This window comes from Sardina pilchardus, chromosome 10 (genome assembly GCF_963854185.1).
Source record: "Sardina pilchardus chromosome 10, fSarPil1.1, whole genome shotgun sequence".
NCBI classification, from domain to species: Eukaryota; Metazoa; Chordata; class Actinopteri; order Clupeiformes; family Clupeidae; genus Sardina; species Sardina pilchardus.
The window spans coordinates 26,446,039-26,473,414 of record NC_085003.1 but is presented as its reverse complement, the minus strand read 5'-3'; the positions used below and the strand labels follow the sequence as shown (position 1 = coordinate 26,473,414).

At 44.8% G+C, this 27,376-nt stretch overlaps 2 protein-coding genes across 3 annotated transcripts in view; one reads left to right on the top strand and one right to left on the bottom strand.

Moving 5' to 3' along the window:
- Positions 1–8,094, top strand: part of LOC134094576 (aminopeptidase N-like) — a 10,558-nt gene extending 2,464 nt beyond the window's left edge. For both annotated transcript variants that reach the window (XM_062548161.1, XM_062548160.1), the window contains 19 exons: positions 167–309; positions 401–537; positions 872–998; positions 1,111–1,265; positions 1,360–1,473; positions 1,875–2,018; positions 2,213–2,278; positions 2,481–2,546; positions 3,055–3,227; positions 3,511–3,587; positions 3,840–3,973; positions 4,240–4,295; positions 4,512–4,659; positions 5,159–5,250; positions 5,346–5,456; positions 5,947–6,114; positions 6,405–6,542; positions 6,667–6,748; positions 6,893–8,094. In XM_062548161.1, coding sequence (XP_062404145.1) covers positions 167–309; positions 401–537; positions 872–998; positions 1,111–1,265; positions 1,360–1,473; positions 1,875–2,018; positions 2,213–2,278; positions 2,481–2,546; positions 3,055–3,227; positions 3,511–3,587; positions 3,840–3,973; positions 4,240–4,295; positions 4,512–4,659; positions 5,159–5,250; positions 5,346–5,456; positions 5,947–6,114; positions 6,405–6,542; positions 6,667–6,748; positions 6,893–7,042 — 2,281 coding nt within the window. In that variant the 3' untranslated portion in view covers positions 7,043–8,094. The remainder of the gene's footprint in view (positions 1–166; positions 310–400; positions 538–871; positions 999–1,110; positions 1,266–1,359; positions 1,474–1,874; positions 2,019–2,212; positions 2,279–2,480; positions 2,547–3,054; positions 3,228–3,510; positions 3,588–3,839; positions 3,974–4,239; positions 4,296–4,511; positions 4,660–5,158; positions 5,251–5,345; positions 5,457–5,946; positions 6,115–6,404; positions 6,543–6,666; positions 6,749–6,892) is intronic.
- Positions 8,095–19,729: 11,635 nt separating this feature from the next.
- Positions 19,730–27,376, bottom strand: part of sv2bb (synaptic vesicle glycoprotein 2Bb) — a 32,581-nt gene continuing 24,934 nt past the window's right edge. Inside the window, exons 3-13 of the mRNA XM_062547202.1 lie at positions 26,910–27,090; positions 25,994–26,145; positions 25,402–25,535; positions 25,004–25,093; positions 24,755–24,868; positions 24,549–24,637; positions 23,367–23,531; positions 23,138–23,271; positions 22,564–22,764; positions 21,850–22,009; positions 19,730–19,932 (exon numbers count right to left, since the gene is read on the bottom strand). Coding sequence (XP_062403186.1) covers positions 19,749–19,932; positions 21,850–22,009; positions 22,564–22,764; positions 23,138–23,271; positions 23,367–23,531; positions 24,549–24,637; positions 24,755–24,868; positions 25,004–25,093; positions 25,402–25,535; positions 25,994–26,145; positions 26,910–27,090 — 1,604 coding nt within the window. The 3' untranslated portion in view covers positions 19,730–19,748. The remainder of the gene's footprint in view (positions 19,933–21,849; positions 22,010–22,563; positions 22,765–23,137; positions 23,272–23,366; positions 23,532–24,548; positions 24,638–24,754; positions 24,869–25,003; positions 25,094–25,401; positions 25,536–25,993; positions 26,146–26,909; positions 27,091–27,376) is intronic.

The window sequence follows — 27,376 nt, the reverse complement described above, 5'->3', positions numbered from 1 at the left end:
CAATTACTGTAAATGTAATTTACTGAGACCAACACAAAACTTCATTAGTGTGTAGTGACAAGACAACAAAATTGCTCAAATACAGTATGTCCACACATGCTCTAATCTTATTTACCAATTAAATGTAAAGGTTATTGATATGTGGCTTTTTGTACTGATCTTAAAGGGTGGTGGCCACCAGTCAGATGCACCCAACCCATGCCAGGAAAACCTTCCCATGCTTTGACGAGCCGGCCATGAAAGCTGTCTTCCACATCACAGTCCTTCACAAGCCAGGGACAGTGGCCCTGTCCAACGGCATGGACATAGGTCTGTTGATAAGCACTTTGAAACGTACTGTGTTTTTACTCTAACACTACTGCATTTAAACTTCATTCCAGACATCTCTTTTGTCTTCTAGCGACTGAGTCTACTACTGTTGAGGGCCAGGCTGTCACCAAGACCACCTTTGAGCCGACGGAGAAAATGTCCACCTACTTGCTGGCACTGGTGGTCTGTGATTTTGACGATTTGGCATCAACGGCTGGCAACACTTCGGCAAGTAGCAATACATTACTAACCACTTCTCTCATATCTCTTTCTCTTATAAGTTAAAATACAAGTTTAATATTTAGCAGCAAAACACATTGAAATATTTAGGAATGAGCTAACTATATGAGAACATTAAAATATTTAGGATTAACCTGAGCTAACTATATGTGACAGAATATGAAGAAATAGCCATTTTTATGTAATGCTATGAATGCCTAGGCTCTCTGTTGCCCATACTGCATATCAAGTAAAGGTAGCATGCTAGCCAACTAGCCCCAGGTCCGCTCCTTCTGTTTATATGACCACAGGTATCATCTTTAAATTCTCTTTCTGTTTGTAGGTAAGGATCTGGGCTCGTAAGAATGCCATCACTCAAGGCCATGGAAGCTATGCTCTGAATGTGACAGTGCCTGTGCTCAACTTCTTTGAGGAGTATTACAACATACCCTACCCTCTCTCTAAATCAGGTGCATTATTACAGAGCGTGGATCTACTAATTCTTAGCCTCACTCAGAGAGCTGTATAGAAATGTCAGAATATTTAGTTTTCCTCAAATTTGTATCTGTTCCTTTCTTTAAGACCAGATTGCCCTACCTGATTTCTACTTTGGGGCAATGGAGAACTGGGGTCTTGTCACCTACAGAGAAGCCAACCTACTCTACGATCCAGATGTATCGTCGAATAGGAACAAAGAAACAACAGCTACAATCATTGCTCATGAACTGGCACACATGGTACTCTATAGTGTACAATATACGATGCATCATAATCTATAAAGGCTAAATCCGCTGTCACCATCTTAACTAGTAAATACGTCTCTCTCCCCAGTGGTTTGGAAACTTGGTGACCCTAAAATGGTGGAATGAGGTTTGGTTAAATGAGGGCTTTGCTTCCTATGTGTCTTACCTTGGGGCTGACAGGGCAGAACCTACTTGGAATGTGGTGAGTGCCTAAATGACACACACTCACACACAACGTATGGTATAGCAAACTAAATGACATACATTCAAGCGTATGGTATATTAAGCTTAAATACACACACACACACACACACACACACACACACACACACACACACACACACACACACACACACAAATGTATTGTGTGATATTGATTTTGTAAACTAAATGGCATACACACACATAAGCATGCACACTTTAACCTTAATCCCATACAAACCCACATATGCACACATGCGTATGTGTTGACTAATATGAAAAATGGATAGTGGTTTGTTGTAGATGTATTTTTATCACTGTGGATTGTTCCACCTGGTTTGTTTTAGTTAACATGAAACTGTAATGCAGCCCTGCTCTCTGTCTCTGTCTCTCCCTCTACAGAAAGACCTGATTGTCCTGGATGACGTGCACAGAGTGTTTGCAGTGGACGCCCTGGCCTCCTCTCATCCCTTGTCCTCCAAAGAGGAGGAGATCCAAAGACCTGAACAGATCAGTGAGCTCTTTGATGCCATCTCCTACAGCAAGGTAGTCACACACACACACACACACACACACACACACACACACACACACACACACACACATACACACACGCACACACACAAACAAACACAGAGACATACTGTAGACACCCTGTGAATGCAATCTGTCTATGTCTAAGCCTGCAGGTTACATTGTTGATTTCCTGCATAACTACATCATGTTGTCCTTCTCTATAGGGAGCCTCAGTGTTGCGGATGCTGTCTGACTTCCTCACTGAGCCTGTGTTCCTCCGCGGTCTCAAAGTGAGTGTGTGTTGAGATTATACAAAGATGTCGGTGCCTGTACCGCAATCCAGCGGTACAGGCACTGTTTGCTACCAAAGTATTACATTTTTTCAAAAAAATATGAAAGATGAATGACAGAAAATGTGTATGTGTGCGTGTGTGTATCTCTGTGCTCTGTGTTTAATATGTTAATGTATATCTGTGTGTTATCCATGTGCAGACATATCTGAATGAATTTGCCTACAGTAACACAGAAGGGTCAGACCTGTGGAATCATCTACAGCAGGTGAGTCCACTGCGGACTTTCGAATATTCTTTATTACCCTGCAGAAATATAAAAGCAATGGATGGAAGTATGAGACTGTAACTGGGTTGTAAAATTCCTTGTTAACACCCACCCCCCAGCACATTTGAACAACAACAACAACAACAACAACAAAAACACACACCATCAACCCAAAATATTTATGTGACTAGTATTTATTTGTAGTATGTATTACTGTGGCCTGGTTAGGACACAGACCTTCTCAGTGGAAATTGGGAGTGGGTGGAACAGGTTTACTAGCAGTGAATTTAAACTTGGTGCATTATACTCTTACAAAATCATTTCAAAAGTGCAGCAGTCTTTTATTTTGAACACAAGAGGAGTAAATGCCTTCCTCAGGAGTCTAGTAGAATATCCTAGTTCGACTAGGAGGATAAATAAACTGCTCTGATTGAACTTTTAGGTTAGAAGTTAGAAAACACATTGCTCTGCTTTTTCATATAATCACACTTCAATGTTTGTCTCACAGGCCGTTAAAGAGACTGGAACTGATTTGCCAGCCACAGTCCATGACATCATGAACCGCTGGGTCCTCCAGATGGGCTTCCCTGTGGTCTCCATAGATACCGCCACTGGAACAGTATCCCAGCAACACTTCCTGCTGGACCCCGACTCTGTTGTGGAGAGACCATCTGAGTTCAAGTAGCCTACCACTAAATACTAAATTGAGTTAAAACAATTAACCAGCTAGCTTGCTAACTTGTGCCTTTGAGATACAACCACCACAAATGTAATGGGGACATTTAATGTGCTTATATCTTATTAAAGAATTCACTTCTTGGGCAGTGATGCTTGATACCAGTATAAGATAATGGACACATGAGAAAATAGTAGCCTACTTCCAAACACTTTATTCAGAAACAGTCAAGAATGATACCTGCAGGTGCTTTGTTCATAAGTTGCTGCGTGCATTTGATCTCTGTAGGTATCAGTGGATAGTTCCCATAAAGTGGATGAAGTCTGGAGGGAATGATGAACTCTACTGGCTCATGCAGACAAATGGTATGCTAGATAGGTAGATAGATAGATAGATAGATACTTTATTGATCCCCAAGGGGAAATTCAAGAAGTGCTAGTGCACTTCTCACTAACCTTGGCATTTCTTCAACATTATTTTATTCTGTGTGTATGGTCCTCTGTATTTTGCATGGTGTGCCTGTATGATTTAGTGTTAGGTGTTCTACTTAGCTTGTTCAATGGAATGACCATGATTTACATGGGGTGATTACAGTATTATGTGTTTGTATTTTGCAGCTGGTCATAGTGCAATGCAAACAACTGGAGATCAGTGGCTGTTGGCGAACATTAATGTGACTGGGTACTACAGAGTGAATTATGACACTGCAAACTGGGATAAGCTTCTGAACCAGCTGCGCACGGATCATCAGGTGAAGGCCATGCCATAACAACTCGTTTTAAACGTTTATCAAGTAACCAAGTGGTACAAAAGTATCACCATGTGTTAATTCTGTCAAGTATACTTAGGTTACTTATGACCTGTGATTTCACTCATTAACTCATCTGATCTCAACTCATCTCGCTGAAGACCTGCAGTAATTAGAATCAGCTGGTTTAGGGGATGGGATGAACAATTTCTGAAGTTGTTTTTTCCACCTCAGAAGAATTAATGTTTTTTTTTTATTTTCTTTTGCAGGTTATCCCTGTCATCAACAGAGCACAACTGGTTGATGATGCTTTTAATCTGGCAAGGTCAGCAATTCTTCTCCACGTCCTTGTCATTTTAGCAGCTGACATCAATAACTGATCTATAGCACTTTTGCTCACAGTATTTCAGTAATTTTGTGTGTATTGGCGCTTTGTGTATAAGCAGCTGGACAATGCTTTATGGAAGGTTGAAGAAAAAAAAATCAGTGTAACCTGTTGCTAACTTTGGGAAATTACGGTTGTCTGTTTTCTCATCTCCAGGGCTAAAATAATTCCAATGAGTGCAGCTCTGAACACAACAAGATACCTCATTACTGAAAGGGAATATATGCCATGGCAGACAGCACTGAACAATCTGGATTACTTGTACCTCATGTTTGGTGGAACAGAAGTGTATGACTTGTTGCAGGTGGGTTGTTGTTTGTTGACCGTATAGTTTAAAGGTGCTCTAAGCGGTGTTGTGCGATTTTTAGGCTGAAACATTTTTTTGAAACTATATCCTCATCATTCCTCACTATTGGCTAGCTGCCTGTCCCCTGAACACACTGTAAAAAACACGGCACAAACAGCAGCAAAAGCAAACTGGTGCAACCTGCACCACGAAGCATAACAAACAGTGTTCCAGCCAATAGCCAACAAGATGTGCATTTGCAAGAGGGGGGTTTTGCACAAGGGGGAGGGGGAGGGAGTAGCGACCTAGCATTTTGTTTGAACGTCAACAGAAGTGACTTTGCCCAACATCGCTGAGGGCACCTTTAAGTTGGAGAGGAATAAGGTGTTTTGTGTGTGTGTGTGTGTGCGTGTCCGTTTGTGTACAGTATGTGTGTGTGTGTGTGTGTGTGTTTGTGTGTCTCTCTGTGTGTGTAATTGTGTGTGTGTGACTATTACTATATTTGTATATCACTCAGGGATACCTAAAGAAACAAGTGGAGCCCCTGTATACTTACTTCAAGGACCTCACTATAGACTGGTCAGACATACCGGAAGGCCACACCGAACAGTCAGTAATTTATGATTATTTTGAGGATCATACATGAAGAGAATGAAGTGGACATTTCTCTATGAGCTGCCATGGCTGTCTCTCTCTGTTTGCAGATACAACCAGGTTAATGCTGTACGAGTGGCCTGTAGCACTGGAGTTGATGGGTGCCAGAATCTCACCTTAACCTGGTACAGCCAGTGGATGGCACAGCCTCAGAACAACACGTGAGTCGAGGGTTAGCGCACTGGTTCGTCAGTGACAATGTCGAGGCCAGTGCCCGCTGGTGGCGGCATTCGCATCTATGGGTTTAACGAGAGAGAAGAATTTTCTAAAGTTTGCCGTTGGCGCATGTCAGACAGCACCAGGGGGCTACTACGCTCTGTTAAAAGTTCTACACTTTGGTGCCACTTGGCATGCGTCAGACTCCACTAGTGGGTGTTGGCCTTAACCTTTAACGTTTCTGTAGTCATACACAAAAGCAATATTTTGTTTAAAATCACATCTTTCTTCAGGCATTCCGACTCACAAACGACACTATTTCTTGTGTCCAAGCACTTTATGATTAAGAAAATCTATATGTATTTGTATCTGACCACACATGTATCAATACAACCCAGAAAAATGGCAGCCCTTTATTAGACTGTCGCTGCAATGCACCAAGATGTATTCATTGTTTTAAGAACTATGTTGCTGTACATTTGTTTTCCATGCCAGGATCCACCCCAACCTCAGAGCGACAGTCTACTGTAGTGCCATTGCCAGTGGAGGCGAGGACCAGTGGAACTTTGGCTGGAAGATGTTCCAGAATGCTTCTATCGCCATAGAGGCAAACAAACTCATGGCAGCCCTGGCTTGCACTAAAGACGCTACACTTCTAAACCAGTGAGTCTATAGGCCTTGGAGAGTTTCTTTGGATGCCTATCAATGGCATTTAAAGATATAATGTCACGTCATACTTTTGTCTGTCAATGTAAGATATACAATTAATCAACTGCATCATCTGTCTGATGAAGGCCCCAGCCGCTACGCGTGGGCATTTTTAGGTCCTTGTTGGACATGTCTAGTTCTAAATAAAGACATTTTAAACTTCTGGAGTGCCTTGGTCGTGGAGGATTTTATTTCTCCTTTTTCTTACACATGCATCATCTGTCTATTGCATTTCTTTATGTCAGATATTTGAACTACACGCTGGACTCCAGCATGATTCGAAAGCAAGATGCTACTACTGTTATCGTGGCTGTTGCCGGTAGTGTGCACGGGCAGACGTTGGCTTGGAACTTTGTGAGAGACAACTGGCGGCAAATCACAGAGTATGTTTATCCTAATAGACTACTAACACCAATACACATTTACAACTGCAGCTCCAGATTATTGGATAGCATCCATGATGGAGATGCTAAGGTGTTCATGTGATGTGTGTGTCATGTCTCCTAGATATGGAAGCGGGTCTTTTTCGTTCGCAAGTCTTATAAGTGGTGTCACTGCAAGTTTCTCCACACAAGCAGAGCTGGATGAGGTATGCACATGTGTTATATGCACCTTTTCTTCAAAACAATTCGTCACAGTTACCATTCGTAATCATTGGTTGTTTTTCCTGGTGCATTGGCTCTGATGTGAATGTGTTTCCTCTCTTTCTATGTTCATTTGTGTATGTTTAAAGCTTGAGAAGTTTGTGACGGACAACTCAGACATTGGGTTCGGGTCTGCCAACACTGCCCTGGAGCAGGCTCTGGAGAAGACTCGTGCCAACATCAGATGGGTGGCTGACTACCAGGACGAGATCAGAGACTGGTTCATCCAACACGCATAATCAACACTTCGCAAATTAAATGAACATGTTTATCTAATTATCCAGTTTAGGAATTTGGCCACTGTTTCCACCTTAAAGAAAATGGATTTTTCTACCCACATGCATAGCACAATTTAGCCATTACAGACAATAAATCAACACAGAATTGAAACAAAGATGTCGAGTGTAAGGTGATTTGTGGAAACGGGTGCGCACATCCAAAAATATGTTTTTAAAGGTGCCAGACAAAACAAAGCAGATGGTCTGCACACTGTATTTGGGCTCCAAGAAATGCTTTATTTACTCTTAAAAGGCAATGTTTTTATCTCAACTAGTCTTCGTCGGGCAAATAAGGCATGGGGAATTTGTTCATCAGGCATGTATTTTTACGTTGCCTTTTTACTGTAGGGTGATGTCCTGTGAAGCTTAAAGGTTGGAGTTGATCCTCATGATTGATAAGAGTTGCATGTGTTGCGTAAAGAGAATGTATAATACCCCCAACCCCACCCCCTCACACTCTTTCTCCTCTTTCACCTGGCTGCCAGAAGACACCCAGCTGAGTGTTAAAACCCTAAAGCCTCTCCAACTCTCAGCAGGTGTGCAATTAGCACTTCACTGCTGTTGTGACGGCTGTGAGGCTGTAAACCATTTCTCCCTGTCATCAGGAATGCCAAGGCCTCATTGAAAATGCTGTAAGAATGCAAGATTAATGTGTGTAGCTTGAACAAAGCCTAGAAATTTAGTGTTTCTACGGGCCTTCATTTGATGATGAACAAAGTTTGACTGTAATTTAACGAAGTAAAATGATCGATTTGCTAATGGGTACGACCATAACCACAGATATGGACGTGTCACCTCAATGCTTCCACATGCCACACGATAGCTATAGTTGATAGTGAACTTTCCATGGTGATAGACGATGCACTTTGCCCAGCTTTAGGGCTCTATATGTTTATACTGCTTTTTATTCTTTCTGTGTTTTGGGTGTGATTTCTGTCATCAAAAGTGTATCTCTGTACCTTTAAAGTCATTTATAAATCTTGCAATTAGCCAGTGTGTGAATAAAATGGGCATTAACACTCAACAATTGTCTCCTGTGAGCTGTGAATTGCCTTTGTTCAGAAATTACAACAAATCTGTATAAATCTCCAAGTTTATTATATATACTCTGTATGATATTTACAGTCAGTAGAAAAATATAGCTACAAATATATTAATTTCACAGGTAGGTAGACACATGTCAACCTTGGCAGTAAACAAGCCAGTTCAGGGAATGTCTTTGTCCCGCAACAGGCACTGGAAGTGAAATGATTTCCTCCTCACAGCTGATGAGGGTAGTAGAATCCATGCCTTATCTGCACCAGATTTTCTTGCTGAGGAGAAGATAAAACGGTGTTATTTTTTTGCTTTTTCATTATTTGCACTTGATGTTAAATAACCTCTGAACATAATTCAAAATAAAACAGCAACCATTTCAATACATTTGATAGTTCTTACCTCATATGATATCATGTCTTGCTGTGAAGCTGAAGTCAGGCCGTTTGTGAGCTGGTTCTGTTGCAAAAGGGCGTCCTGCTCAAAACAGTGAGTGTACTGATCTCCATGGTGGCTCCAGTGGGTTGCAGACTGGTACTGAGAGTACTGAAAGTGTTGGGCTGGGCTGTCCACCTGAGGGTACGTCTGTCCACGAGCCTGGTCTGGGCTTTGGCGGACTTCCATTCCACGCTCCATCCTCACACCTGTGTCCACATGGCTGACCTGTAGCTCTTCGGACAGGTGCGCGATGTAGCGGATGGCGAGGCGCAGCGTCTGGATCTTGGTGAGGGTCTGTCCGGCGGGGGCCACCGAGTCGGGCAGGTAGGTGCGGAGGTGATTCAGCGCTTTGGTCAGGTCCCTCATGCGCAGCTTCTCCTTCTCGCTGGCGCTCTGCCTCTTCCGGGTGGGATTCTTGGATCGACACCGGGATCGATGCCGCTTGTCCTGTGGTTGAGACGCTAGGCTCTGCTCCTGAATTGGCAACACCGCCCTCTGCTGCTGGAGGCTGGGCACTGCAGGAAGCTGGACGGGTTGGATGTTGGATGTCTGAGCTTGCTCCTGCTGCTGGAAGCCCTCCATCTGCTCCTGGTTCCCTGAGCGGGCTGGGTTCTGGATCTGGACGCCGATGTGTCTGCTGAGGTCTGTCCCCTCAGCCGTGTCCTGCCCGGGCCCGGAGCTCCAGATTTGGGACAGGGGAGACGACCAGCCGCAGCCCCCAGAGTGGAGACCTGACGGCGAGGAGCAGCTGGAGTCCACTGACGAGGTCGGCGACAGGCCGTCACAGGCGCTGTGGTAGCCAGCATCAGAGATCGAGTCGAAGTCAAAGTCGAGCGGCGTCTGACAGTCCTGAAAGAAGAGATCGGAGAGCTGCATGTCCATGATGTGTGTGTCTGTGTCTGTGCTGAGAGGCAGACTGGGTGCTGCTGGACTGGGTGAGCTCTCCTCATTTATCCCCTGATGGGAGGGGCCAAGTGACACCTCCAGCGGTGACCCAGTGGCTCTGGACGTCCACTCCGGAGGTGTGAGTGCCGACGGGGGGCCGTGGGAGAGGAGCTCCGGAGAGAGACAGGTGGAAGGTGACAAGTGACAACTACGGGACAACCATGACAGACAGGAGCTAGGAGTAAGGAAATAGTTACTTCATGCTGGATCTGAGCTCTGTAATCTTGCTGTGTCACTAAATCTTATTAGTGTTGCTCATTGGGACTTTGGAATTGTTGTGAAGTGGTTTTAGTTTTAAGGCTAAGGTATTTGTGTGCCTGTGTGTGTGTGTGTGTGTGTGTGTGTGTGTGTGTGTGTGTGTGTGTGTGTGTGTGTGTGTGTGTGTGTGTGTTAGTGGAAATGGACTAGTCCTCTCTCACAGCCACACTTCTTCCCCTGTGAGACTACCAGCTGTCATATCACTTCGCACCCTCACAAGGGTGACTGAGGTCAGCCCCTCTCGTGACACATTGAGATGGCTCTGGGACTGGGAAATTTGTGTAATTACTTTAACAAACATTCAAGTTTTGTTTCAAGTTTCAAGTTTCAAGTTTCAAAGTTTTGTTTCGAGTTTAAAGTTTAAAGTACAATCGAGCGAGCGAGCAATAGAAATGTGTAAGTAGGCCTAACTCTACTGAAAATCAGTATTGGTGGCAGTGATGGCCAGTGGTTTAGACACATGGTTCAAAGACAACAAGTAGCATGTGCATATGTATGCGTGCATGCGTACGTGCGTGCGTGCGTGTGTGCGTACGTGCATGCGTTTGCGAAAGATACAGAGAGAGAAAGAGAAAGAGAGAGAGAGAGAGAGTGTGTGTGTGTATGTTCACGTTGGCTGTTTCTCAGAGAGGCTGGTGTAGGATGTGACACCGGAGGTGGCAGAGAGCCCATAGACTCTCACTAGGAGCTGGGTGGTGATCCTGGAGACCACAGGGCAGCCTCAGGGAAACCAGAGCGGAGTCCAGTTCCCACACACACACATACACACACGACACGTGTCACTTTCCTCTCCTCACCTTCACACTAATGAGTAGTCCATTACCATGCAGGAATAATGAGTAACACACTATCAGATGTTGATTTGGTGCAGTTAAAGGTGAAATCACATTAACGTCTCATTTGAGGTTTATGACATCTCATTTGTGGTTTATATTAACAGGGAATCATCAACTACGTTTTATAGTAAAACATTTTTTATAATTGTTATATGATAACTTCCATAATATACAGTATAATGTACTGTATATTACCCTGTGATTAAATGAAAGAAAAGAAAAAAGTGGCTAGAGAGTGGCAAATAGCACTACATCTGAAGAATGTAGTCTTCCAGGGTGGTCTTCCAGTCTCCTAATCTAGTCAGTGTCCCCATGGCACCACAACAGGACAGCGTTGCTTAAAAGTACAAGCCGAAGGAGGACTGTTTAGTTGGAAGAAGATTTCTCAACTTCTCTCAGCATGAACTTGCATTTGAAGTTCCTCGCCATGTCGGCTCATCAAAGGGCTCATTAACACGCGCGCGCGAGAGCTGCAATTCTGCTCTGCATTGGCAACGTGTTTATTTGAGGCAAACATCTAAATGACTTAATAGCCTTTTTCCCTTTGTAGCTCCCGCTCATCCGCCCTCCTGCTGGTTAGCGGATATCATTAGCACTTCAGTGTTCTTTGCGAGGTGTGCGGACTCATACCTGAGGTCACTGTTTACCTGCTACCCTTGAGGCAGGTCAGAGGTCAGGGGGTGCAGACACCCCCCCCTCTCCTCCTCTGCTGAACGGAGGGATTAGGGAGATAAGAGTGGGGGATGAGCCCTGCTGGGAGAGCAGAGTGATAAGAAGGGGGCACTAGAGGTGAGGGAGGGAAGATGGGAGAATAGGAGGAAGTGTGTGTGTGTGTGTGTGTGTGTGTGTGTGTGTAGTGTCCGGTGTGTGTGTGTGTGTGTGTGTGTGTGTGTGTGTGTGTGTGTGTGTGTGTGTGCGTAGTGTGTGTTTGTGGGATGTTTTCGGTGTGTGTTTGTGTGTGTGTGTGTGTGTGTGTGTGTGTGTGGGGGGCTATTTCTCAGACCGAGAGGTGCACTGTGGAGGAGATGGCAGGAGAGGAGGGCAGGGATGCCCAGACTCACACACTGTTTCAAGGGTGTCAAGGGGCCCTCTGAGATGCTTCAACTTTGATAACACCCAGTTCATGACAGACCCCTAACTGCTCTGGCCTACAGTAACTCTATCTCTCTCAGTGGAGTAGATTCATATACTGTAGATGTACATGTAAGATACATATTGCATAATTAACAGCATATATCCATCCCTTGTCTGAAATCTGAGACGGTCAGGGGGTATAATGGAATGGGATATTCCAACTCCGCGAGATTTACAGTGGTTCTCTATATTAGAAATTAACTTTTTGTTGCTCAGTGGCCATTGCTAATGTGAAATGAAAGAAAGACATTGTTGAAATTGCTGCATTAATTTGCCACCACATCTGCTGTTTTGTGTCATCCACCACAAACTCTGCCAATGTCATGCCTCATTAAAGTAGAATTGCCTACAACTGTGTGTGTGTGTGTGTGTGTGTGTGTGTGAGTCTGTGTGTATTGGTGGGTGGGATAGGGGGTTGTAGATGGGTGGCATTTGCAGTTATTGAAGACCAGTGAGCTGCAACACTTGTTAAAGCCCCACTGTAGTTGTAGGACTGTATATACTGTGGACAGTCATTTCAAAGTCTGTAAGTGTGTGTGTGTGTGTGTGTGTGTGTGTGTGTGTGTGTGTGTATTACTCTCTATGTAGTATACTGTGCATGTACAGTATGTGTGTGTGTTTGTATTGTGGAATATGTTTTGTGTACATTGTATCTAAGTTATACATATGTGTGTGTGTGTGTGTGTGTGTGTGTGTGTGTGTGTGCGCGCATGTGTGTGTGTAGGACCAAGACCAGATGGAAGTGTTGTATTATTATTTTTGCAGAGTCATTGAAGTTTGTAGTCTGTACCATGTGCAGTGAATATGCAACAAATATGAAAGTGTCTCAACCACATCACGTTAACCAGAGTCAACCACTTATTAATTAAATAATGTTTATTATAAATATTATAAAAATATTACATTTACAAATTCTGTCACATTTAAATAAGTATAATTTAAGGTAGTATCAAGACAAATATAAATACTGTACAGAGAATGATCTAAAGCTAACAGAGATGTCCTCTGATGGTCTGCTCTTCAGTCTAAATCCAGCACTCGGGAGCAACACTGTGGAATGTCATATCTTTGCCGTATTCCTGAAATAATAAAGACATGGATGAATTAGGAGAGAATTGACAGACAATTGATAAGACATCATCAAGAAGAATAAGATGAGCATAAGATGAGTTGAAAAATTATAAATGATATTTATCCCACATTAAATCTATCTACCACAAACAAGCTGTTTTACCTAAATGAATAGAGTGTGAACGAATGAATAAAGTGTGTCTGTATGTTTCTTTTGCAGTGCTGTGAAATTAGCTATTTGAACTGACCTGGTATGATGGCCTTGCCTCTGTAGTGTACGCTGGCGACTGCAGCAGAGAGTCGATGCTGGAGTTGAACAGGTCCTCATATGGGGAGCCGTACGGGGAGGCCTGTGGACCGTGGCATGCGGTGAAGTCCAGGCCTCTCTGCCAAAGGCCCTGCTTCATCTCCACTCCTCCAGAGGACTGTGTGAGGGGGCCCCAGCACTGTGCTGTGAAGACGCCCCCCTCGTGCCCTGGGAAACATGTCTGGGGTGCGAAGAGGGAGCCTCTCTCCCCCGTGGACGGCGACTGCGTCTCCTCCCGGCTCCCCAGCTGCGCGGACAGGTGCGCGATGTAGCGGATGGCGAGGCGCAGCGTCTGGATCTTGGTGAGGGTCTGTCCGGCGGGCGCCACCGAGTCGGGCAGGTAGGTGCGGAGGTGGTGCAGCGCTTTGGTCAGGTCCCTCATGCGCAGCTTCTCCTTCTCGCTGGCGCTCTGCCGCTGGCGGCTCGGGTTCCGCGAGCGCAGCTTCCGCTTGCTCCTCGACGGGCCGGCGCCGTTGCCGGGGCAGCCGCTCTCCTCGCAGGACGAGGAGGAGGAGGTGGTCGCCGGGGACGGGGAGCACGACGGCGGGGCGGAGCGAGCGGCCGCGGCGTCGGCCGACCCACGAGGCGAAAAGTCCATGGCGCAGGAGGACGGAGAGATGTTCTCAGGGGAGGACTCGGGGTCTGAGGCCGAGCAGCTCCAGGGGTCTCCCTCCAGGGGCGGGTAGTTCCACGAGGCCGACCCGAGTAAGTTCCAGCTCTTTCCGCCGCTGCTGCCGGTGCCGAAGGCCTCCAAGAGAGGAAAGGGGACCTCCGCTCTGGTGTGGCTGAGCTCTGCTGGTGAGGCGTCCATGATGTTGGCCAAGGCCTGGTGTCCAACTATCTGTCTGTGTGTCTGTCTGTCTGTCTACTGATGTGCTGCTGTGGCACAGGTTGGAGCCGGTGTGGATGGATACTGATGGTGGTGGTTGCAGGGCTGATCTGAAGTGTGTGTCTGTGGGCTGTGAGCTCGGAGGGCTGCTTTTATACCGCAGGGCTGGTCTGCGGAGGTGTGAAGTGACACCTCTGCAGAAGCCCCCCCATCCCCACACACACTCCATGTCTGAGCAGTCTCTGCCTTCGCTTCCCAGGTTAACGCACATTCACTGATACACATATGCAAACACAGGTCCAAATCCAAGTTTTTGCGCACATACATGAGCATACACATACTCACACATAGACATACACAAACACACACACACACATTAATGAATAGATATGCATACATGCACACATACTGCAAGTTTTTATTCAAAGTAGGATGGCTTCCCAACTGATTTCATACTATATAGATTTTTATGGGATAATATGTTGTAATTTCATGTTTGTACATGTCTCTATTGGCACTGTATGCGTATGTGTGTGTGTGTGTGTGTGTGCGTGTGTGTGTGTGTGTGTGTGTGTGTGTGTGTGTGTGTATACTCATGTATGTGTGCAAAAGCTTGGATTTGGAAGTGTGTTTGCATAATGTGTATAAGTGAATGTACTGTATGTTAACCTGGGAAGCGAAGGCAGAGACAGAGAGAGAGAGAAAGAGAAAGAGAGAGAGAGAGAGAGAGAGAGTTTTAGCATGTCTTTGTGTGTGTGCTTTGTTTGTGTGCACTTTCAGTTTAGTGGTCCAGGCTCCGTTCTCACAGCCCTGGTGTGTGATCTGTCACCTCTAATGCCCCCAGATTAGAGAACCAGCCCCGGTCCTGGCCACCGTGGGGCCCAGTGAAGGAATTTCACACCTGGCGTGTAAGTGGATAATGGAACTGATCAAATCCCTTTTCAGGCCCATCTTCACGTAGTGTCTCCTTGTGAACTGCTCATTAGGCACAGGCACTCATGTAATGACATTTCCCAGAGCATCAAGTGAAGGATCTGCGATTTTGTTGTACTGACTTTTCAGTTTGAATGTCGTTATTGTCTTCTAAATGCAATCATAGCATAACTGATTAAATATTAAATAAAGTAAAATGCTTGATATGTATCACCTATATATTTAATTGTTATCTATACATAGCATATCTATATATCTATATATAACTTATAACAATTACATACACAAAGACAAAGCTCTGTCACATATTTTATACGCATGTTTTCATTCATATTTGATATGCATATTATCATTATATGCATGAGTTGAGTAAAAAAAAACTACTTGGTTGACAGTCTTGTTCCTATTTCTCTGTGGTCAGTTGACAGTCTTGTTTATCATTTTCCGGGGCTCAATTGATTGTGGTGTGATTGATGGCACTGGTGATGACCTTGTTCATAGTTTTCCATGACTCATGACTAATTTTCCGTGGCTTGGTTGATAGCACTGGTTGGTGACCTTGCTCATAGTTTTCCGTGGGTCGGTTGAAAGTGTTGTTTATAGTTTTCCGTGGCTTGAGCAATAGCACTGGTTGATGGACCTGTTCATCATTTCTGTGGCTCGATTGTTAGTTCTGGTTGATAGTTGTGCTCCTAGTTTTCTGTGGCTCGGTTGATAGTTCTGGTTGATGGTCATATTCCTAGTTTTCCATAATTTGGTTGATAGTGCTGATTGATGGTCTTTTTCATAGATATTTAGTTGATGGGTCTAGTTGATAATCTTGTTCATAGTTTTCTGTGTCCCCAGCAGCAGCTGCTTGGCCCTTTCCCTGACCCCTGCATCACCCTGAGTTCACCCCAGCGATAGGGCGACGTGTCGGGCCGAGGTGGCCGCTGGCTCTCTGGGAGATTTCACGGGTGTGAGACAAAGGAGCCGGGCCAGTCCGCCACCCACGGCCCAAACACTCAGCTCCCAGACAGTCCTTCACAAAGGCCCTCAACTCTCACTCGGAGTTTATCCATGGGCATTCACAACCAGGTGTGCACGAAAGCCCACAAACCAACAACAATCTCGGACTCACCATTCAAGGCACCATCTCCTCTGCGACTGATTTGAAATCTAAGATCAAGTCTTTTGTCTAGCATTCGGCAGCTGTTGATGAACCTGTTGGAGGGACAATCGACTGTAGTGTCTTTGAATGCTTGTGTCTTTTATCATAAACATTTTGATTTACATGTAATGAATAGATACATAGAATGTACTCGCCCTACTTACGTAAGTGACTTCACTACATGAATTGATGGTCCATGTGTCTTCATTCCCTTGGGAACAGAGAACTGAAGTCTCACCAGAATGTGTTGTATCTGTCGCCTGTCGCGTGAGCATAAACAAACAGGTGCTTGTCGGCCAGGGGCCCTCTAAATCTAACTCAGTTAACAAAAACACACACTGAGAAATGCTATCAGGAACCACATACTCTAATTCAAGTCTATTGTTTAATAAAACAACAAAAGACATGGGAGAGAGGCATCATGAATGATTTCATGTGACCAAAAAGAGCATGAATGTTTAATCCAATCAATCTTAATAATATATGGTTTACAGCATTATTGAATGAGTTAATGCCTGAAGTTGAAACATGTCCTTAATAATTTTGTACTGTTTTCTGTAGATCTTTGGCAGTTGAGCCACCCTACTTTACCCTGCTCACCAATCCCCATCCCAAGTGTGTGGCACACTCTTTCTCTCTCTCTCTTTTGGCCTCTCACTCACCCTCCCCACACGACCAACTATTCCAGGCATCTCTGCAACATCAGCACGGGGACAACTGGGAATCCATGAATGCTGTTTATGTTTAAACCAAACCAAAACAAAACATACAAATAAAACAAGTCCTGTCTCAACCAAATTTAGAGAACCAACCTCAGGCACACTGATGTTACATCTTTCACCTCCCGACCCACCCTAGTCCTTAATCCTCCTTGGCAGACGGCAGGCCTACGTGAGCAGAGCTGCATTTATAGCCTGTATAAACACTTCATCTATATTCATTAATTACACCTATTGTCAGTAGGCTGTGCACACTACATTTATCAGTGTTAAAAGGTTTCATGCACAAAGGTCATTTATTTTCATTTGATGTCATATAGTATTCAGTTGTTTATTTATTCATTTAACAGTCACAAACAAAACCAACAGAACAAGGACACAAACAGAGACATTTTCCATTCCATTGACACTTAGACGTTTTCTGTAAATGAAAATATACACACATATAGATATACGTTTAAAAAACAATAATTTATGTCTTTCTTCTCACAACAATGCAGACACAAGCTAACTGAAGGGAAGAAACATTAGGCCTGAATTCATAAGCTGTCCCACTCGATACAATTGTCCTGTCAGATGCGTGTCTCTAAGGATGCTTTCATACCTATTTTGTTCCAAATCAAAAAACGATCTGCTCTAGAACTTGATTTTTAAACGAGTCGAGACCACTTCTTCCTGAGGGTCTGGGCCCGTTTGTTTTGTTCCGAAACACAGAATGATTGCTGCTTTCACATACACCCAATCAAACCGATCTTTGGGGGAAATGCTCCACATTCCGATTCATTGACCCAGGTATGAAAGCGGCCTAACAATGACACTGCCTCTCCAGTTCAGTAAGGCTTACGTAGAGAGACACACGCACAAATGATGCCCTGCCATTTCCATGTGGAAGAGTGTATAGAGATGTCTTGTGTGAACCTGTAAAAGTACATTTAGTGACAGTGCCGAGACTATAGTGCATACAATGTTGTTCAGTGCAAAGCAGTCTTACAGTAAAGGATTCATTTCCCTAAAGATCTTGTGTTGTTAACTTTGGTTGGGTCAAGAATCCGCACGTCAGCCACAATAGCCCCACTGATACACAAGATGACACATAATGATAGACAAAGAACTCCCTTTCTGAAATAAATGTTTCACTCTTAATGCCAGTCATCTGAACACCTCCTTACATATCCTTGTGAGATTGACAGATAATGAGTTGCTAGATAATATAAGCTGTGCCAAACGTCTGTATTAATTTCAGGTGCCTTGCCAGACAAATAGAAGAAAATGACTCTGAAATGATGCTGTTCATGTGAACCAAGCCTATGGAATGGAATGATTTGATGTCAACTGTGGAATATATACTTATATACAGCTATTTCCTGAAGACTGTCTCGAAAGCTTCTGACGTACAGTAGGAAGAGCTTATGAACATCAGGTCTAAACAAAAGAGGTTGTGTTCTTTTTTTTCCTACGACAACAATCAGACTCATGTATTTACAGAGTGACACACATCAAAGATCATTCAGACAGACTGTTCGGAAACTGGACGACACCAAGGAAGAGGAGGAGGAAGAAGAAGAAGAAGAAGAAGAAGAAGAAGAAAAAAGAAGACACATAAACATATCACCTGATAAGGAACACACATGCAACTCACGCCACACAGCCACGGACAGCGATGTGCGCTGAGGACACACTCCGATCCCGCCACGGTCTGTCACAGCCGAGACACTGGACTTCAGTGGCATTGCAACCACAGCCAAAAACCAACAAACAAACAAACAAACAAACAAACACTGCACCCACTCCTCTTTGTGTCACCCTATATCACAGAGTGAAACATAAACATGAAACATAAAATGCAATGTCGAGTGATGGGGGCAAATTTGGGATCTGAGAGGAGGTTCTGAAGAACATGAAAGACCCATGTCCCCACCTGAGGGCAAACAGGTGTACACGGGGCACTGGTTAAAGCTTAAAGGTACTGTGCATGTGATATACGCATGACTCCTCGTCAGTGGTGAGTGGATTCACACTCTCATCCTCCTGTGGACATACAGGCACACCAACACAGTGTTGCAGGTTTGCAGGGACCGGTAGCATGGCTGTGTCATACAGTGCAATTAAGACACAGGTAGGATAGCACACAACGAACACTCCTAGCAGAAGACGTGGATTAAGCACATGAGGAATAAAAAGGCAGGACGAGGATGAGGAAGCAACAGGGAGAGATGGTGGTGATCTTATAGCATGAGGAGGAGTGAGGAATATGGTGAGAGTTGTACTGTAGCTGCAGGACTGGAGATAACAGACAAGCACTTGCAGTCTGAGCGCTTCTCTCTCTCTCTGATACACCACGATGGCACTAGAGAAATTCTGGGAGCACACGGCGGATGGGTTACTAATTATGACAAGCTGAGGCATTCAATTGACATACTCACTTCACTTGTGCACCCATCAGACAAAACAAAAATTAACACTTCTCATCCTCTCTGAGGATGTCATCTTGTATAAACCGAGAGGATATTACATGAGATCTTTTCCATATCTGCTCTGCGGGGCCAGATGCAGGAGAATGACAGGGGGTGGCGGGGAGAGAGAGAGGTGGTGGTGGTGGTGGTGATGGGGGGGGGGGGGGGGTGTTGGTCAATGGTCAGTTGGTCCCAGAAGGTAGGAAAAAGAGGGGGTGAGAGGCAGAGGTCATTCAGCAGTGAGAGTTGTTTATTAGAGCGGTGATTAGCGAAGCTCTGGTGCAGCCTGACTGGTGTTAGTAAAACAATCAGGGTCAGGGACATGGGTTAGGGCTTGGGGTTAGGGCTTGGGGTTAGGGCTTGGGGCTGGCCTTGCTAGGACGGGTGTGATTGTAAAGCATGGTGGATTCTTGCTTAGAAAAAACACACAAAATAAAACCCTCAGCGTGTGCGTCCCTAATGGCCCGAGGCCCCCCCCCCCCACCACCGCTCTCCCATCCGTCCGTCTCCCCGTCCCCCACTTCCCCCCCTCGTCCCCAGTCCCGGAGCGACGTCCCCCCTACAGCAGGATCTTCTCCCTGGTCTCGGGGAGCTTCAGGGCGACCAAGCCGCCGCACACCAGCGCCACGCAGGACAGCAGGATGGGGACGATCTTGGTGATGCCCACGAACGAGGCGAAGATAGAGCTCCCCAGGATGGCGGCCAGCTTGCAGAGGGCGTTGAGGAGGCCGAACGCCGTGGCTCTGAAACCGACAGGACAGGACAGAGATGGTGGTGGTCAGAATCAGTATTTTTTATTTATTTTTATTTATCCTTTATTTAACCAGGGGGGTCATATTGAGACATAAAGTCTCTTTTTCAAATGGTCCCTGGCCAAGAAAGGCAACACTTAAAACACCTAAAATATAGAGAGACCTCACCTCACCTACAGTGGACCAACCATGCACACATAAACAACAATATTGAAATATATGAAAATATGAAATTGGCAAGCATGAGAAAACACCCCTGCTTTGTTCATACCAGAGCCACGGTGTTGTTTCAAGGATAACATGGCTTAATGATGTAATGCTAGTGATTCCCCAAGTCATTCTACTTCAATAGAAAGAGCTGATTATTATTTGCAGTGAGATCTCAGTGTGGCTCTCATTTCCATTTTGACTTGAAAAGAAAACTGTTCTGCTGTGTTTGATACTTCGCTAATGAAGACCATCCATATGGTGTTTACTCTCAAACCGAAGGGGGTTCTGCTCAATACTAATTTGGCAGGTTTCACCTCATACTTCTGGCTTCTGGCAACCCCAAATAGCATTGAAATCACAATGGAGGGAAACACATACCATCTCTGTTCCAAACACACCGGTCTCTATGCAAATCACAATATGTTCAGTGAATTATCATAATTGAAACACACACACACACACACACACACACACACACACACACACACACAATGGCTTACTCTTAGTGTTCCAAGCCCTGTAGCTTTAACTAACTGAGTTCATGTCATTCAGTTCATTAAATTTTGATTTATTTCATTTCTTTCTTTCGTGGTGGTTGATCCCAGCTCTAAAAACACAGTCCAAGTGCCACATCCCAACAACACCAGGGCAGAGTGGTGGAGAACAGGAAGTGGCGACACTCCCATAAGAGACCATGGAAAAAGATGGCCCTGCTTTTCCATTCCAGTTTTTGGATTATGGGAGTTTGGAACTCAAAACGGCCAATCACTTGGTCAGTAGTCAATGAGGTACTAGCATATGCCCAGAAACAATGGGCCTCTGATCCCCTGAAGGCCTGACTAATAGACCTCTGAAGTTCGCCTACAAGAAAGCTGCCATCTTTGAGATTCGGTATCTGGCGATTTTTCCTATGGGAATATGCATGGGGATTTTGTCCTCTGCCTTCTTGTGCATACTGTGATCTCCAGTACGTGAAGCCGGCACACTTTAATTTTTGCTACCCCAGAGCTAAATTGCTAACTAACTTAATGGCAAGTTGCATGGGAAGTTAGCTCTGGGGTATAGCACAAATCAAAGTCTGCCGCCTTCGCATACCGGAGATCACAGTATACTCTCGAAGGCAGAGGACAAAAGTGTGTTCAGGAAAACACCTGAATTTTCCGATTTTGTCATCCCCGCGAGAGTTTAACAGGTGTGATAATTCCAAATCCCCATGTTAATTTCCCGTAGGAAAAATCGCCAGATACCGTATCTTCTTATATGGGCAAAGATGGTAGCTTTTTTGTAGGCGAACTTCAGAGGTCTATTGTGAGCCAAGACTGAAGGACAGATTTACCTATTAGGCACAGGAAGTGACATCACAGAAGCGCCACCCATCAGTCAGTACTTTCCCTTCCATGACCTGACCAAGGCTATTCGGTTTTCAAGTCCGACATCACGAGCCTAAGAGCTTGCAAAGAGGTCAAGTATTTGATGGTAGGCCGAACTGGGTGGAAGCCGTGGCCTCTAGAATAGGAACAGGGCGATTTGGGGGGAAAAGCCTGAGATGGCCCGATCCAGAAAAGTTTAAACTTTGGAGTTAACTGCTTAACTACTTCTGGACTCCTAACAATTACAAGAAATTACCCTCTTATGAATTGTCTGGCTTTATCAACTCTGGTGTGACCGTCTCTGGTGTGACCTTAGCTACAGCGGTACCTTTTGGAGGCGGGGTAGAGCTCCACGGTGATGACCTCGATGCCGTTCCAGGCGGCCACGCTGACCCCACAGAAGAGGCACTGAAAAGCGATGATGGCCGCCTGACTGAAACTCAGGAACAGGAAGAAGGTGCAGCCTGCCGCGATAAGCATCGAGCCACCTGTGGGGCGACAGGAGACAGCGGGAGAGAGGGAAAGTAGTGGCAGGAAGGGAATATGAGAGTTGTTGAGTGGAAGATGCCATTTTAGGTATTCTATGCAGTTTCAGGTATTTTTGGAAAATATACAGTAGATCTCCCCCTAGAGTCACAATATATATTTTCCTTTGCTGGCTTGTTCCCCCTGTACACAATGTAAATACTTTTGTAGTGGAGACAAACGACAACAAGCAAAACATATCTCCAAAGAGCTATATCTACTGATAAGGTAATTCTCCCGAGATGTCTTTCAGTCGACAATTCTTGAAGTTGCATTGCTAGTTCTCTTGGTAGCGACCTGCTACGGCTATGCTCTATAGCCATGCTAGGTGAACGACTCCCCTATTACCAGTTTGTATACCATCAAATTGGCTTCGAAAAGGTTATCTTAAGGTCCACATCTTCCATAGTAAACCTTTAATCCAACAGTTTTGAGCATTCAGAATTCATAATAAAGATGCAATGAACAATGGTAATCATGGCAGAGAAATACTATGTTTTATTTTAGCTCAACCCACCAATCAGCTTGATCCTTCCAATCTTATCCATGAACAGGGCAGATATGATGTTGCCTGGCAACACTGCCAGACTCCCAAGGAAGCTGACCAGGTAGATGAGGACATCGTTTTCATCCTCACTGTCCAGGTGACAGCCCTTCTTGTTGTGTTCAAAGGTCGTGTTTTCCATTCTGCAGTCAGTGAACTTCTCCTCCCACAAGTCTACAAGATACAGGAATATATTTGATTGTCATCATAAGATATGCTGTTATGTTCTCTTTGATTGAGTTAGGTTTCATGTAATAACTCAGTTTGTTCTCCTGGTGTTTCTCTCTAAGCACTGACAGTAACACTGAGTTAAAAGCTCCTCCCTGAGTTAAAAGAGTCTCCCTACATTCTTTAACACTCTGGAAACTGAGGCCAGACAGACAGTTTTGAGGTATAGTCTGACATGATACTGTATTTCTTCCCTATCCAAGAAATACGGATTGCAAAGTGTTACATAATGTTATTGTTTAGCTCAAACAAGAACAAATTGACATTTATAACAATGACCAAAGACCACTGACAATCACTAACTCTGAGCCACACTCACCTGTGTCATAGAATATTGTATTTCTGAAGGTGCAGTTTTCAAATGTGGTGTCTGTCGATCGGACGTCTTCAAAAGTACAGTCTTCAAACAGCGAATCTTCAAACTTCACAGACTTAATTTCAATGTGAATGAACCTGAGAAGGAAACGGTAGGAAGAGGAAGGTGAGAAACAAAACAGGGCCACTGCCCTAAGAGCTTCTCACATACAGTACGTCCATGTCCAACGTACTTGTCTCGTATGTACTCCCCCTCCTTGTGGACCTGGTTCTCTAGTGAGAAGTTGAAGTGGAAGTTCTCCACCCTCTCCCGGTGGAACACCTTCAGCTTGGACTCGTACTCCTCGTTCTGCAGGTGCTTGATCATGTCGGGGAACCACACCGATAGCCCATAGTAACTGAAACAAAAGAGATTTTCACAGATTGACATTTTCTAACCTCAAAGGGCAAAGACCTCATGGTATACTGTATCTTTGTGAGAACATGGCCTTTAATCCATTGTGTCTTTGCTTCAAACAGTTGCAATTAGAGAGTCTAGTCAGTCTAATAACCCTGAAATAATTTTAGCGTCACACAGGCATTCCACTGCATCAGGGAGTTAGATCCTAAAGTCCCTTAAGGCAAGTCCCGCCACTTGGTGGCCATCTTGCAATGTCCTTTGGGCAGTTGTCGGGTATCTATTTTCCTATTGAAGTGAATGGGGAGGCATAGGAAGGGGCAGGATATGTGAGGAGACTACTGCCATATTGGTGTTACAAACTAATCCTATGCATTTCTATGGAGGATTCATTGAGTGCTGTGTCTCCTCAATAGAAAGTCTCTGATTTAAGTGGGAAACTGGCAGTCAGAGCACCAGAGAACATGCTGCAGCAGAGTGTTCCAAGTTCCATTGAGAACATGCTAGAAGAGTGTTCCAAGTTCCATAGAGAACATGCTGTAGAAGAGTGTTCCAAGTTCGATCCCAGTTTGCCCTGCCCTCGGCCAAGACATCGATCCCCCACCTCCCCCTAACAAATAGCCCTGGCACCCTGTATGTAGGCTCACTGCACTTTCAGCACTAAATGTATTTTTCACTATATTAAAACAGTCCATTTATAGATTGCTTTAACCACTTCATATAAGTGTATTGTGTCTGGACGTCTATGAAAGAGTACCTTATTATTACTAGATATATGGAATGTTTTAACATCAAATATTTAAAAATATATTGCACATTCACTCTCCACAAGCGTGTGAGAGTGAGTGATGTATCTGAGTAGTTAGTAAATCCTTTCCTTTCCATGTAAGCTAATTGAGTTCAGTTGTATATGCGGTTTCTGTGCTGCTAAGAAGATGTAGTCTTCCATTGGGAGGGACCCCGGTCCATTGTAGCTTAACCCCCAGCCAAAGCTGAATCGCTGGAAACAGTTATTTACCTGAAGGCCATGGTGAACCAGATGATGGCCATCAGTAGTGTACTGAGTCGGAACTCCTTTCCCAGTAGTGATATAACGTTCTTCAGCACCTGGAGGGGGGAGAGAAGGGTTATTCCAGAGGAAGCGGCCATTTTGATTCATTATGACAGGACAAGGAAGGACGTCATGCTTTGTAATGGCCACTTGAGGAATTCTGCAGGCCTCACCAGCTTGGTCAGTGTTAAAGTGCGTACGATCCATCTCTGGAAGGCCGTCCCCGTCGCACTCTGGATCTCGATGAACTCATCCTCCTGGGTCTTTGGGGTCTTAATATGCGACACCTGTGTAGAGACAAAACGTAGATAAGACACTCAGGAGCGTTCAGGGGAGCAGCTGGCAATCAACAGATGCAGTGTTTTTTGGTGATGTTGTGTTGGTGTTTTCATCTGTTTTTTTTTTTTTTTAATGGCACTCACGGTGAATACTCTCTCAGGTTCGCCCTTGGCTCTCCAGTTGGTGTCGTGGACCTGTTTCAGGATCATCCAGGCCTCGTCATGCTTGCCACTCTGCACAATCAGAAGGACAAACAGGATGGCGGATCACAACCACTGCCTCTGCAACAAGCTGTTACAGTTTGGAAGACTTGACCAAACAAACACCCGAATTGATTCTCTCTTTTTCTCGTTCATTCATTCATTCATTCATTCATTCATTCATTCATGCATGCATGCATCCATCCATCCATCCATCCATCCATCCATCCATCCATCCATCCATTCATTCATTCATCATAGATCCATTAATTCATCCAATCAATAATCCATTGTTCCAAACATGCAATAATCCAAACACCTATCGAACGCTAGTAGCTGACCTCCAGCAGGAAGCGCGGGCTCTCGGGCATGAAGGTGAGGCCGATGAGGGAGCCGATGGCGGGCAGGGCGCACACCAGCACAAACACCCTCCAGCTGTGGAACTGGAACTCTGTGCCCATGCTGAAGCCCCAGCCTTGTGGGAGCAGAGGAACAGGCAGGGTTAATGTAATCTTCCAGTCTCTCATGGTTACTAGACATCTATGGTCACTCTGGTCTTGTTTGTTGTGGTTAGGGTCTATATTACCGTAATTAATGCCACTTCAACAACATGGCATTATAAACTATGGTCTGTTTTGTACTGTTGCTGAATTACAGTATGAACATTACAAACAAGCATCATTATAAAAGTGCCTTGCTGTTCGAGATTGGAACAGGAGCCTAAATTATGAGGTTGTAAGAGCTGATAAAGGTGTGGGTGGTAGTTAGGCTTTGTTACCGTAGCGATGGGTGATGATAAAGGTGTGGGTGGTAGTTAGGCTTTGTTACCGTAGCGAGGGATGATGATAAAGGTGTGGGTGGTAGTTAGGCTTTGTTACCGTAGTGAGGGGTGATGATAAAGGTGTGGGTGGTACAGTAGTTAGGCTTTGTTACCATAGCGAGGGATGATGCCCCAGGCGGTGAAGGAGGCGTAGATGCCGCCCACCATCCAGAACATGCAGAGCCAGCTCAGGTGCTCCCCACGCTTGTCCATCTGCAGGAACTCCGAGAAGTACGAGTACACGATCGGCACCGAGCCCCCGATCCTGAGGAACACACACACACACACACACACACACACACACACACACACACACACACACACACAGACACACACACACACACACACACACACCCACACACACACCCACCCACACCATACAGACAGACAGACAGACAGACACATACACACACACACACACACACACACCACACATACATACACACAGACAGACACACACAGAAACACACAAATGGAAATTCAAACATAAAAGCGCACGTACGCACACACACACACACACACACACACACACACACACACACACACACACAAACACACATGCATCTTTATGTGGTTAACTGTCCTCCAGGGTTTTATTACTGCAATACTAACTCCAGGCTGTTCAGTAAAATACTGAAGCAGTTTCACACATTGGTCCGGTGAGCCACTGTTGTATTGGCCCTCTGGGATTCATTTAGAAGGAACACAAAGCTTGAGACACTAAGTTAGATAAAGAGATGCCATGGCAATTGGTCAAATTGATACCGTAGTTGGAGGCAGTAAATTGACAAAAAGAACATTGGCTGTGTCCAAAATGGGGAAAAGGCTGCCCTCTGAAGTAGTATTCAGTGGCATCAAGTCATGTCCGAATTAAATATTTCTATAAAATGCTGCCTTCTAAGACACCTTCTGTTTCGTACAGGCCCTGTCTCTAGTAGTTGCCTGTATCTGACTGTTGCTGATTTGTTTTGTACAATCACAGAGCTTAACACACACACACACACACACAAATACACAATAGATATCTACCCAAAGCCGGAGACGAGTCGGAAGAAGAGGAAGAATCCGTATCCTTGAGCGAAGGATGAGAGGAAGGCGAAGGTGCAGTTGATGGCGAGGGCGACGATCAGACACTTCCTCCGTCCCACCTTATCAGCCAGACCGCCCCATACGAACGCCCCGAACATCATACCCAGAAACACTATCAAACCTGCAACACACACACACACACAATACATGTTAATCCCAAAAATACTTCTCACAGATGAGATTGTTTGAGATAAGGTTAGTATTATTTGAGAAGGCAGATATGTTGTTATAAGATGGGTTATCTATGTACATACTAAATTGCAGCTGTGCTTATGGACAATGGTATTATGTTATGTTGTAGCAGGTAGGGTTTTTAATATAAAAGGTGGTGTATGATACATAAATAAAAGGAATATAATGTCCGCAACACTGCTATTTGCTCCCGTTTAATGTTTAAAAAACAAGCA